This window comes from Pipra filicauda, unplaced genomic scaffold (assembly GCF_003945595.2).
Source record: "Pipra filicauda isolate LSUMZ 115617 unplaced genomic scaffold, ASM394559v2 scaffold38_size3968069_pilon, whole genome shotgun sequence".
NCBI lineage: Eukaryota > Metazoa > Chordata > Aves > Passeriformes > Pipridae > Pipra > Pipra filicauda.
The window spans coordinates 3,731,093-3,745,691 of record NW_024104520.1 but is presented as its reverse complement, the minus strand read 5'-3'; the positions used below and the strand labels follow the sequence as shown (position 1 = coordinate 3,745,691).

General features: G+C 34.7%; 1 protein-coding gene across 1 annotated transcript in view; it reads left to right on the top strand.

Moving 5' to 3' along the window:
• The window catches only part of LOC120322460 (protocadherin-9-like), a 145,153-nt gene extending 138,484 nt beyond the window's left edge, over positions 1-6,669 (top strand). The window contains exon 3 of the mRNA XM_039385012.1: positions 2,321-6,669. Within this exon, the coding sequence (XP_039240946.1) occupies positions 2,321-2,700 (380 nt within the window). The 3' untranslated portion in view covers positions 2,701-6,669. The remainder of the gene's footprint in view (positions 1-2,320) is intronic.
• The last annotated feature ends 7,930 nt before the right edge of the window (positions 6,670-14,599 follow it).

The following is a 14,599-nucleotide window of genomic DNA, read 5'->3' as shown; positions in this document are numbered from 1 at the left end:
TATTCTGCAGAGTAATAATTGAAATACTTGTAGCAAGCATAATGTTTAGTGGCCATTGTTTGGAAATAAGGTGCTGTTTGAAGAGTTTATGGGGACTTAAAGGGATTGGCCCTTTGTAAAAATATGCAAAATCCTGTTTAAAAATCAAAGCACATTAGGGGCAGCTGGACAGTTAATTATGCTTCTTACCTTTAGGGAGTGCCAGAATAATACTGATTTAGCTGATAATTAGAGGATTTTCTTGATACCATCACCCTCTTCTGTGTATGTCTCCAGAACACGGTCATCTGAAAACTGATAGGCTGATAACTGTTCATAGTCTTTGCATTCTTCATCAAAAAAAAAAAAAAAAAAAGTGGGCGAGTCTAAGTGCAAAAGCCTTAAAAAGTACAATTGGGGGAAAAAAAAATTAAAAAATTAAAAATCACTCAGTTCCCTTCTCCCAGCCTTATACATCTCAGCTATAGTGTTACTCAGTTATCTAGACACCAGTGGTGTTTCTTCATTAAAATCAGTGACATATTGACCTATGAAATATTATACTGTATTCAGAATACAAACAGTAGATTCTATAAAATGTTGACATCTGTCAATAGCAAATAATATGCATATTTTTTAAAATACTGCAAAAATTACTAATTAAATTAATGTTTAAATGAATGAAAAAATTGGGATAGGATGAGCATAAATCTGACTTAAAAGAGCTTTTGCAATTCTATCAGGATTAAATCCACAGATGTTGGAATGAAGTATGTTTTCTCTACAAGCACCTGTTGTAAATATTTTACATTAAAATTGTTCATTCTGGAAGAAGCAAAGGATTTTTGGCTGGAGTGGTTTTTTTGTTTTATATTTTTTGGTTGGTTTTATATTTTTTTTTAAACTTCTTCAGCGGTCTATTTTATCAATTTATAAAAAATTCACAGTTTGAATTGTCACTGTTTGAGAAGGTCATCTGGCAACCAAAATCAAAGAAAAATAGGCAAAATAGAAGTAAGGAAAATGAAGGCTGAATAGACCTTTGAAAGACATTTGATAAGGCATGTGTTATTACTGGAAAAAATTATTGTTCAGATGAATCTGGGTGTTGTAGTTGGAAGGCAGAAAGATGTCACAGTCCATATGAAGTAACTGACTGTTTTTCCATGTGGAAGCTCTTTTCTCCCTTTTAAGTTAATCAATTTTTTATAAAACAAACCTAAATGTTTCATCCAGTGTATCATATCATATGAAAGTCTTATCAAACACACTGAAGAAGATTTATTGATTTATGTTCTTTGTCAACTTTGTTTGAAGATCATGTTAGGCAGCTTCAGTTATTCCTTGCAGGCCATAAAATACAGTACAACTGAATAAAAGTAAGGTTTCAGAATATTACCCAATCCTTAAAATAGTTAAGGTAGCTTTTAAATTCAGTTGTAATGCAAGTATCGAAATACAAATATTAAAAACCTCCTGTGTTTCCAAAAGGTAGGAGTCAATCCTGCAGGCCACTGAACTTTGCTGGTTTTCAGTGACAGCTCTTACAAGTACAGTAGCTAGAAAACTTAGACATGGTGACCTGGAAGAGGACACCTTCTAACATAGCAAGTAACATAAAAAATTTTAGTGTTTCTCTTTAGGCAGCACTCAGATTCTGCCTGTCCCCCAACATACATATCCACATACACACACCACAGAACAGCTTTATCTGTACATTTTTTATTAAGATTATAAGCCATAGCAGAGGTTTTATATGCTCCCGCAATTACTGATTGTACAACTCATATAATATTGTGGAGTAACAACAAATGTCCAATCCTCATAAATACAAGCAGAGGTTTACATTATGTGCAAATTGAGTTCTGTTGTCACTAGCAGATCTGCTCACTTGCAGTGCATTAAGTATGCCCATAAGTATTTGCAGGATTCAGGGTCTTAGGATCCTTTCATATAAATTCAAAGCATTCTCTACAAGAAATTCAAAGAAAGGTATTTTTAATAATTTCAAGAAAACTGACAGTGTGGAAATAAATCCTCATTTGACTCTTTCAAACATCAAAATTCATTCAATACCTAATACCAAATGCTTCTGGAGCAGATTTAGAAGCACAGGAAATGAATTGATAGTCTTTTTTTCAATTATTGATGTAGAGGATAACTGTACAGATCTGCTTCTTGCCTGTGGGCACATGCAACGTGAAAAAATTATTACTGAGGAACTTACTACAACATTCCTGCAAAGACCTTTAAAAATACCTTTTGTGAATTTAAGGATTCTCAGTTTCAATTGAAATCATTGTAATATTAATTTGTAAAGACAATTCTCTTTTATTTTCAGATTCACGGCCTCTACCAGATGTAGCTCTGACAGGGAAGTGTACCCGAGAGTGTGATGAGTACGGCCACTCGGACTCCTGCTGGATGCCGGTCCGCACTTCTCCGGAGAGAAAGCAGAAGAGCCAGCCAAAACTCTCTACTTTCATGCCTGTTGATGAACGGGGCAGTCAGGAAAAGCTGGCCAATGGGGAAGCCTCCCTCATGGGTGATCGCAACAGAAACCTCCTTAACAAAAAGTTGACCTCATCCTATGAGACCTTCAGCGCGGCTAGTTTCAGCAAAAATGAAGAAGGCAATCCAGAGGATATCCCCCTTACACAGACAGGGGAATACAAGCCATCTCCTGTCAATACTCTAACTAGAAGAGAAGTTTACCTGTAGGCTAAAAAGCAGCAACAAAGTTCTTTCATATTATAAGAAAGAAATGGGGAAAAAGTCTTAAAATCGCAACAATTTTAAGAAAAAAAATAAACAAAAAAGAGGGGGCCACCAAAGAGACAAAAGATCTGCCTGCCACTTCTGCCTCCATAGCAGGCATGTAATTATACTGTCTGCCTGACTATACTGTACAATGTAGAAAACGTTGTTTCTTGCATGTCTAATTCCCCCTTCTGCTGATTTTTATTTTTCCTAAATCTATGGTTGCAAATTCCTCCCATAGTAGCGAGCTTGATTAAAAAGAACACAACATACTGTTGTTTCCCCTCTGCAGAAGCATGAGTTAAGCCACTCATTTTGTTTGTTTGTCATCTGGCTTGTTGAGGATAACATGTCAGGGAAAATGTACTCAAAACATATCAACTGAATATGGCTGATCCCCACCAGGGACAATCCTTCAGAAACCATACAGATATAGAGATAAATATAAAGGAATAATCATTAATAGGCACTTTGTGAAGACCACAGCTTTAATATTCTCACCTCTCATCTGAGGCTGGAAGCAACAGAAATATGTTCAGCCTGAGACTGCAGTCAAAAACATGGCATTCTTTCCTGTGATTCATGGACTCTGGTTCTGTTTTATCCATCAAACAAACGTATCTTGCTGTGTCTCTTTCTCTCCTTCTCTCTCATTCTCTGTGACGATTACTTCAATGTAAACACAATTACTAACACATGTACCATAGGATAGTAATGATAAACTGTTGAAATCATTATTTTGGGCAAGACTAACATCTAGGTGGGAAGATTGTAATAACAAAAAGGCCAAAGATCACACAATGGATCAGGGGAACTGCTAAGTATTGGGGCTTGGCTTAGAAAATTAATGTATTCACAAATAAACACATGTACTCATAACACACCTTCTGTTACATTTTGCACAGCAGCACAGTTCACAAGCCCAGATGACAATTTTTTTTTCTGATGTGGTTCAATTGAATGCCCAAAGGAATAGGCGTGTGTTTTTTTTGTAATGATGTGATATGTTGCAGCGGAAGCTGCATATGATATGCTGCATATGCCAGGGAGTTTTTAAGATCAAAATTAAAAAAAAATAGTAGTAATAGAAGGCTGTGTTAATAAGAATGCTTGATGGGAGGGAAAAGGTGGACAATGGGATGGTGCACTAGCAAGAGGATGTTACATGTTGAATACAGAAGCTTCTTTTCAGATTGCGAGGAGTGGTTGCTAAGTCTTTGGTCATCAGTGTTGCAGATTACCAATTGCTTCAAATATGTCAAAGATATATGAAAGCTTTCTTGAAACCAAGTGCATTAAAACCAAGAGAAGTGCAATACTAAATGATGTCAAGACTCATTACATTTAGCATAAAGAGAAATTGGTCTGATAAACGGTGGTATGGTACTCACCTAGCAGGTCAAGATGAGTCAAAAGGAGTCCAAGCTACTGTGATATGCAAAAGCTGTAACAATTCTCATGATGAGTGATTCTTGAAAGAAAGAGGAAATGAAACAGGTTTTTGTGCAATAAAAGCAACGAAACATGCAGAATGACGAACAATTGCTTTGTACTTGATGCTGTAGAAATAATGGCAGACTGAGCTCAGACATTCAGATGAAAGCGACAATCGAACAACACAGCAAGGACAGCTCAAGGAGGGGGAAAGCATTCAGATCCCTGGCTGTTTAACCTGGCGTGAAGGCATGGCTAGATGGCTCTCTAGTATACTGTAGTCACAATGTAGCTTTGGGTAGTTTCTTGCTTTGAAGAATTGCATAGAAATAACCTTAAACAGCCTAAGGTAGAGGTTGGTAAATCAAAACAACTCATCACACTTATCTTTTGAAGTCACTTCTCCATATAGTGGGATGTGCCATTATTGGCCTTTTCATTCTCCTCTCTTGAGTTTACTTTCTTCAAGTAACATTAGTTTGTGTATAACAGTTATGATGAATGGGCACATTTTAGAAAGAAAATATTAAAATCAAAGATTAATAATGATTGAACATTTTTATGTTTAATTATTTAAGTAATATGGAGAGATGCAAGCTAGTACTTTGTTATGAGACTGCGTATAGCAGTTACTACTTTGTATAATCTGTAAGTACCTGTTTAAAAATGCTTCTAAAATGCTTATGTAATGTATACACATTTTTCTTGCACGTTTCAACAGAATACACAATTGCATAACACAAATGTTCAACAAAATTTCCTTTAATAAAATTTTATTTAATATTACACACAAGAAAATAAATTAGGTAGCTGGGTTCCATATATTCTTAGACACTTTTTCTACAAGGCTAATAATACAGGTCATAGTAGACCTTCAGATTAAATGGATCAGCAGTCACTCACCAACTTTTGCACCACATAAGACAGTCATGAAATAATTTACTTGTGTGCATCTCCTTAGATCTAAAATGCGTGTAAAAGAATTTTTAAAAAATTCTGTCTACTGTAAGTATTCACAGTAATTCTAGTGGAACTAGCCACTATTAATATGCTGATTACTCTTCTGACCTGGCATGACATACAAATATATTTTGTGTTTGTATATTTCCTCTTTATTTGAAATAGGTTAAATCTGGTGCCACTCCATAAATAGAGTGCTTTTGTATAAAAATAAACAAATAAAGCTATAAAAAATAATTAGGGTGAATGCAAAATATGCAACTGTGCCTTTTATACCTATTAATATGGTAAAGTGGTAGTTGGGTTTGGACACTGAGGGATAAGGGGCTATTCCCAACTTTTTTGAACCTGTATATTTACCTGTGTTTATTTTCTGAGAAATTATAAATAATATATTTAAAAAAAAGCCTTTTGCCAAACTCAGTTAATGGACCAGTCTTAAGCATTATTAACACAAACCTGTGGTTTAAGTAGGTCTTGAGGATTTTTTTATTACTATTTGTCTGGGATTTGGGGTGGTTTTAATTTGTTTTTAATTCTGCTGCCTGAAAAATTACGATCAGTCTATATGATAGTTATTTAGCAGGGTGTCACCAATTCATGTTGCCAGGAAAATTGACAATTTTTTTTTAATTGCTTTTAGCCATCATCACATTTTGGTTGTACAGTATAGAAATCATCTTTTTTATTTCCTTCCATGGGAAACTCAGATGAGCTTTGCATGTATTTTACATTAGGGCACCTTTATAGATTGATGCGTTAATATATAACTTTATACGTATTAGAAAATTCAATAGCTTTGGTCTAAAATCTAATGCTCATTCTGGATCTCAGACCCACTATGTTTATCCAATATGGTTTCTGACTGGCCTACTGCCTGAGTTTCAGGAAAAAAAAAGTTAAACATTATTTTTATGTGGGGGAAGAACTTAAATGGGATTGAAATGATTGCTGAAAGGCTACCCTAGGAAGTTGTCAAGCAGGAAAATAAGGAATATGGATAAAGACCTTACCATAAATCCAGCCATCACCAAACACTTGTAAGGAAGTTGAACAACGAAATATTTTTCCTTTTGTTTCGTTGATGATAAATATACAGTGTTTTCATCAGGAACAAAGCAGATGAAATAGCAATAGAAATTAAAGTCCATCAATTAAGTTTTATTACTGACTGAATGAGCATAAACACTAGGAAGAAGACAACATTCACCAGCTACCTGGGGTATGCTTTCAGACAACTTTTTCCTAAATTTTAAAGCACTTGCATTCAGTGTGGTACGATCTGTTTGTAATATTAATCATTGACTATTGTTCTGCAACTTGGATGTTGATAGTGAAGCAGAGAACAATTTATCATTGTTTATTATGAGTCACTATGCACGCAACTATGCTAAACATGGCAAAATGTATTAAACGCTAGTCCACCTCTATTTATGAAATATTTACATAATTTAATTTGCTTTTGTACAGTTTTATGTAAATAAATTGCTTGTCATTTTTGTCTCTGCAAATTAAAATATAACATGTTCAAATGGTTGCCTGTTTGCCAGCTTACTTTCTCTGACAGTCTATTCCACTTTTACTGGATTAAGTCACATGCTAGTTTCAGTATCTAACCTGCATTTTGAATGTCAAAGATGATACTGCCTTAGTAACTGGCCACATATTCAGCTGCAGATGTAGCTGAGGTTTTACCTCTCTACAAAGTGAAATTCAACAGAGGCTATTATCACTCAAAACAGCATGCATCTATTTTCATAGCAGAAATATAGTACTTGTAACGATAGCAGTTGTTTCTGATTACTATTCAGAAGGACTTTCTCTTAAAATGTGTTTAAAACTTTCATATTAAGGGGAACAACAAGTCCTAAGTAAAAGCTCAGGGATTTCCATTATGGAAGAGCAATTTTCTTATTATCAGCAAAGGTGGTTAATTTTCCAAAAAGTTTAGAATTAGTGACAGATCCTAAAATGTCAGTGAAGCACCTATACTGAGGAGAACAACACAATTAATGCAATATTTCAAAGCAAAATATGAAACAAAATTTTCCAGTTATTTCTAGCTGTGGATCAAATTATCCATCTCAGCAGATCCATAACTGCAGATCAAGAACAAACCATCCCCATGAAGGAAGATCTAAGAAGGAGAAAAAGTTTGTTCCTTAGATGTCTGGAGGAGTTTTTTTTCTTTGTTTATTTTTGCTTGTTTTAACAGAGCAGACCTCAAACAAGCCATCAAGTTGGGTTTTGCATCAGTTGTAATATGTGAAAAATGTGTTTATGGAGAGAGGGATCCAAAGCTGAAACTACCCTGCCTTCGTTTTATACAAAATACAGTATTGCTAAAGAGACCTTGCAAATGATTGCATACAATTTCCCAGTGAACATCACAGAAAGTGCCATTTCTATCTTTTTACCTTAGTTGCACATTAGGCTTTGATTTTTGTGAATGCATGCTGGTCAGAACTTCTTTTTTTAACTAAACTTTACATTGCAAATTTCTGACTGTGCTTCCAGTTAACATGTCCTAGTCTTCTCTAAAGAATGTGTCAAGGAAGATCCTTCCATAAGCAGAGGTCTGAATCTACATGCCTGTGGAGAGAATTCAGTGCACTGGATTCTGACACTGGATCTCCCACATTGCACTTGAATGAGCTACCCCTCCATCTCTTTCAGTAGTAGCAGTATTTTAATGAGTAACTTCAATCAAGCTTTCAAGTTTATTTTATACTAGTTGTAGTGTGCAAGCCATGACCTTATGTTTGTTTATTTTGACTTTTATCTGCATTTTTCTTGTTTACCCACTGCATCCAGGAAGGTGATTACAGGAAGATAAAATAAATTTCCTGAACCACAGAGAGTGGTAAAAGAGGGTAATATAAACTGGCAAAAGCTAACAATTTATGTTCCCCTTTAACCCTGGCTTCATTTCTCCCTCCTGAGCTACAGTAAAATGTAAATCTTATGCAGAGACTGAAATTAATAAATGTGACCTAGGCAGAAATAATTTCATGACTTTATTGAGCCTAAGGGGAGTGTATAGAGGATGCTTAATAGTTCATAAATGTGCAAATCATCTAGCCTATGCAAAAGAAGAAAGAAACACCAGAGTTAGACAAGAATATTTAGTGTATTGCTCAGCAAAATGGTAGGATTCTAGTCAGGCAGTTTATAGAGCTCTTTCCTCTAAAGCAAGTACAGCTGGTTTAGATAAACTTACCAAGAAACCAGGGGGGAAAAAGATGTGAAATACCTATTCTCTAATATTGTAGAATAGCCTCTGGGGAAGAAAAGGGAGCATAGAACTGCAAATAGGTATAATACAATTGGTACAGAATTGATAGATATAAATCCCTTTAGGACTTTTAAATCGATTTAAGGATCTGAAAATAGGGAGCTATTAATACATAATTTGTATGGCACTGTAATTTCTGAGAAAGGATTCCTGCATGTGATTCTATTTAAAGTGGTGTTTTTGAAGACTCAGTTAACAGTTAAAAAATATTTGCATCTTTGCATTCCTGTTTTGTAAGCTTACTAAAGCAAATTTCATCAGGCTTCTACAGCATTCACTGTAGGAGAAGGAAGGTTTGCAAAGACCGAGATAGTCAGATATAGTTTTCATACTTTTCTTTGCAACCAACTTTTTCATGTTTAGACTATAATAATGAATTTAAAAAACCTACCTTTCAACTGTGTTTTCCAGAAAAATACAGAGGGAACAAAGTAGTAAAAGTAATATAAAAATAGGTTTATACCATGTTTACTCCTCCTTTGATAAATTTACACTCACCAAACTGCACTGTCATGGAGGGAGCAACTTAAATAAGAATGAATCACTTAAGATTTTTCCAGTCCTGTGGGGAATCAGAGAAGGAAGGAAAGACCAGCACAAGAGCAAAAAAATTGCTTTCTTTTTATTACCTACCTCTCATGGATCTCCAGCACCTACAGAGCTCCCTGAATGGGAATACTAAATTCTATCTTTTCCCCACAAAAGTGTACGCTTTTGTTTCTTCCAAAGGAACTTGCAGGTTTTACAACTTGCAGTAAATCTAATTGGGGTAAATCATCTTCTTGGCTCTTTTTCTTCTTATGTGGTATCTGTGTTACATGATTCCAGAAAATGAAACTGATTCTAACTCTGGTGAGATTATGGTGTTCATAGTCTGCTTTAAGTTAAATGAATATATATTTGATAAGACAAGTAGAAGTGAAGAAATCAGAATAAGAAGAAAGGGATCCTGGTAGTCAGAAAAGAACCACAAACTGATGTACACACTGTAATGGTTTATTATTTAGGTTTGATTAAAACAGAATAGGCTGACAAATTCACAAGCAAAACGTGAAAGAAGGATAAAAAGTTACAGATGGACAACTCATATTAGTTAAGTGTGTTTTTATGTGTATATATACACACAAGTCTCATCTCTTGCTTTTGAAGTAGATTTTAACATTCACGAAAATTGTTTACTTCTGGCATTAGTCATTTTCAGAGACAAAATATTGGACAACAGGGACCTTCAGTATGAGGTCCTAAGTCTATTCTAAGGTTTAGTAAGACAGAACAAAATACACTTAATGTGGCAGGGAATGGTGACCACAGAGTTAGAAAACTGAATAACTACCAAACATGCTTCAGTTTCTCTCTAGTCTCCTATCTCACATTAGCTGCTAGAACAAAAGTCAGAGCATTTTTTTTAATCTTTGTCTCCTTTTACTGACAGTTCCTGGAATCAGCTTGGCACCTACTTAGCTTTTACCCACCTTGCTCTGAACTAGAAGACAGCCCTGGAACAATAGGTGATTTCATATTCTTTTTCAGACTGACCTCTGAGCATCTGGCAGGCATCATGTTTCCACCCTTATCTTTAAGAGCATGAAGTCATGGTAGACTCACACATAACTTCAAGTGTGAATATTAAAAGGGTCCTCATAGGTGGTAGAACAAGAAGTATGCCTTGAATTTAGAATAATCTGGTGCTATGCTGATAAAGAAAAATTATCCTGAATTCCAGAGAGGATTGAAAAGCTGCTATGTGTGATAAAGAACAAACCATATGGTAGGCCTAACCCTACAGTAACAAGCAGTGCATTTCTACTTGCTCTAATTTGTGCCTTATGTACAGATGAAAGGAAAATGCACAAATACCCCAGGTCCCACTGAAGTACAGTTAACCGTGTTTTATATATGAAAGAAAGAGGCAATCATCTTTTTCCCAACCATAGTAAGTCAAGCCTCTTTCCAATCAGTTTGGATGTCCCTGCTGAATATTCTGATTGTTTTTATGTGTCATCAGTGAAATGATAATGGCTAATTAATGGCACATCTAGTGTGACATGCTCATTTAGGAGGGCATAGAATTAATTGGGGGAAAATGTAAAAGTGCCGGCTGGAGAACAAAGCTCTCATATTATAACTTCTATGAGGTGCTATACTGTATCAGCTACATATATTATTACATATTAATATAGAAGTTAAATATTGTTTTTCAGTTCCAAAGAAAATTCAGCTAATCAAAATGAGCATTCAGAAAGAATTAAAGGTGAGAGTTGGTTTGTCATGGAGTGAGGTCACATCTGAGAGTTACAGAATATTTTTTCTGTACTGACTGACTGCAGATAAAATAAATTTAGCAACACTTAATAGTACATTTGTCTTTCTTTACATCGTGATGGGATCTGAAGCTTCCAGAATTTTACTTTTCAGCAGCACTCAGAAGCAAAAAAACCAAAACAACAGAGAATGAAAGCTTAGAATTAAGAAAGGATTATCAAACAAAATAGATTCTGCTGCTTAAATCAAGATGCAGGTGCATCATTAATATTTTGTACAGTTCTGACCTTCCCACTCTATATTAAAAAGAATATAAATTCTAGAAGATATACTGATTAGGATGCTCAAAATTATAGAATACATAAAGTAGGTTTCTTCAGCCTAGAGAAGAAAACGGAGAGGTTTGCCAGTGGTCCATATGAAGTCATGAATGACATTAAAAGAAGTGGTGAAAACTATCAGGTTTCCTTGATAAATGGGCTATGAATCATCATATTAAATTATTAAGCACTAGGCTCAAGATATATGGAAGTGTGTTTTCTCAGAGTGCATCAAACTGCTCAACTTTTTGTCAGAGGAGGTCAGTTTTTGGGATGCACCCCGCGAATCTGATTCACATAAATAATAAAATAAATCCCAAAGATTTCTAGATGTATCCTTTTTATGAATTATATAAGTTAAGAATAACATAATAATAACATATCTCTTTGTTTCTCCTGCTCTCTTACCTGAACAGACACACTACCAACTACTGGAAGCAGAATACTGTGTTGAAAGTCTTTCTCTCTCTCTAAAAACACCAAGCCAAACGCACACACACAAACAAACAGAAATTTAAAAAACAAAACAAAACAAAACAAAAAACCAACTCAGCCCTCAACACCATTCTTTTGTTAGCCAAAACAGTAAAAAACTTTGCTTCAGGAAGTTCATACTGATAGTCAATGCTTTTGATGCCATTTGCCCAAGAGAGTGATGAAAAATAATCTATGCATAATCACAATTGCTTCTTGGAAATTTTCCACTGCAAGTCTTCTGCTGAGAAAACTTTCAATGGGAAAAAGGTAGAAAAAGCAGCAACAAAAAAATTAGATTTCTTTTTCTTCAGATTGCAATAAACTTACCACTAAAATTCCAAAACTCTGTGCCTCAGGAAACCCATAATTAGACTCACAGAATTCTGAAGGTTATAAGCACTAGCACAGGCTGTTATGGGGCTTATTTGGACATGTGAACAGCCCTGGCTTTTAAGGGTAGTCGTGTATTTAACTCCTGCTGAAAACAGTGACAGGTGTTTATCTTGTACATTCCTGATTTTGGAGATTCATACAGAAAAAAATGGATAGTAAAGCAAACCAAAGGTATTTTCAAACAAGTTTCCAAGGATTTCTGTTATTTAAAACTTTATACTTCTGAAAACAAGTACAAAAGAGAAGATGGCAGAAAATAGTTAAGCATATAGTAATATGTGAGGTATCACCAGATGATGTTTGTGTTCTTTGGAGTGTCTGAAGATGTGTTTTATCAAATCTTACAACTAAAATATTGCATCAGTGATGTAATAAGAACTTCTGTTATATCTTCTGATAATAATGAGAAGACAACTTTTTTTTCTCCCAAAGACATTAAAAATAATATTTCTTCATTTTTACATTCAATTGGAGAAAGAAACTGTGTATTATTAGGACTTTATTTTGGAGTCATTAGGATCAGTGTAGGTTAATCTGCAATTATTTGAGATTAAATAAACTAATAATATCATTTCACACTTTTAAATTTAATTTAAAACCTAGACTGTTACTCATGAAGCTAATACACTTAACACATATTTCACTGAATACAAGCTAGTATTATTTTAAAGAACTTAGAGCCAAGCAGCAGTTTTCAAAAATCACGCTGTAACATGGCAGGAAAATGGAAGATTAAAATGTGAAGATACATTAGTTTCATTTACACTAATATTCTTTTAAGAATTATTCATAATAGCAGAGGTGTTTCTTATCTGTGTAAAAATCTTCGTTTGACAGCAATTGTACTGCAACCTCTTCAAACTCCAGGTCTGGCTTACAGAACAAATTACTCTCTACACTCCATGCAGCAGCACGATAAAGACCTAGTGAGCCTATTCTTTTAAACTTTAAATAAATAAATAAATAAAAATAGTTAACATTTACACAGAATCACATAACTTTTAAGCAAAGTACGTTCTGGACAAAGTTGAGAAACTGGACATTTTGATTAAGCTTAATTAACTACATAGCTAGAAAGTGATAAAGAAAGAAATGCAGTTAAGTGACCAAAGTGAATTAATACTTAAATCTCGAAAGGAGAGAAAGAGGACTTTATTCCTGTTCTTTATTTTTTTTCCAAAACATAGTTACCACTAGTGCTAAAAGAAAGCTACTACTGAAGTTTATTTTACATAAGCATGAAAAGAAATTATTTTTTCCCCCCAAACCATTTCCCCAAATTTCTCTGTGTTTAAAGTTTCTTGCACTATCATCAGTAATGTCATTAAGTGCAAAATCTGCAATATCTTTTGAGAGAAAAATTCAGGTATTTTTCTCAGCATGGAAATGAGCACACTACTATCTTCCTCTAAGGATATGGCTATTGTAAACAAAGCACTGCACAGAGATGGTAACCAAGTTATCTTACTGCTACATTACTCAAATAATTCAGAACTAGTTCCTGTATTTTCATATAGCTTAATTAAAGGGTTGTTTGCAATGCATGATGCAGAGCTCTGGCCTGTAGTACACTCTACAGAAGATTAGACTGGAGAACCTAACTCCTTTAACTCTTAAAACCTAAGGAACTTAAACCATGCAGTCTGACATGGAGGAGACATACTCCAACTCCAAAGATGTATTACCACCTTTGTGAAAATATTGATTTTCTGTAGAAGTAGCTAGGATTAGATATCATGCCTTAATGACAGATCTCTGCCTCTGAGCAACAGAAATATAGCAGTCTTTGCAGGCTCTTACAGCTTCTATCCTTTGTTTTCACGCTAGAACCATGGAAAGGAAAAGGAATCAGGTATGGCTAAAGACATTTAGTTTTAATCCTTGAATCTAGTTGCTACTTATTTTTGAATAAATAAATTCTTACTAAAGTCTTACTAAATTCTGTTAATATAAGATGTGACAAGTTATAAAAGTTTTGTTGCCCTACTCCTGAGAAAGCTACACTATCTCTCAGTCATAGACAAGAAATCTTGCCTCTGGATCCCTACAGCAGAACGTACATACTGAAGAATAAATACTGAAATTCTGTTTCAGTTTACCCATGCAAGCGGAATTAATCTGCATAAGGAAAATCTGAATAGAGCTCGTCCCAGAATACTTCCCAGTTACTAGGAAGTGGAAAAATGAGCCAGTCTTCTTTGTATAGACATACTGGATTCTAGTACACTCCAATATAGACTTGGTTGGAATGCTAAAAATTTAAAATGTCTCAAACCTTTCTTGAAAAATAAATCTCTTGAAACTGGATTGTGATGATTTAAGAGCTGGAAAGGATCTACCCAAATGAATGATTTTATTGCAATTGTAACCCATAGGTGTGTATTATTTACTGGTTATTAATATAAAAAATATTACCCTAGTTACACTGGCAAAACATACCTTTGTCCAATAGGCAAATGAAAGGAATCTTCCTTTGATAGATTTTTGTTAGTTTTGTGCTCTCAAACTTTTTCAAAAACTTCTGTTTTTTCTTGCTGACCTGAAAGTCATTACAGAACATTTACCCTCCTGCTCTCAGTAGTACTTAAAGACTTTAAAAAGTTCTTCCTGGGGAGAAAAAGTAGCCGTCAGTATTGGATTAAGCCAGCAAGGGTTGAACATACATGACAGCAGTATCTCAAGTCTCCCCTTGCTCCGCCTTCCCAATCCACAAGAAAGA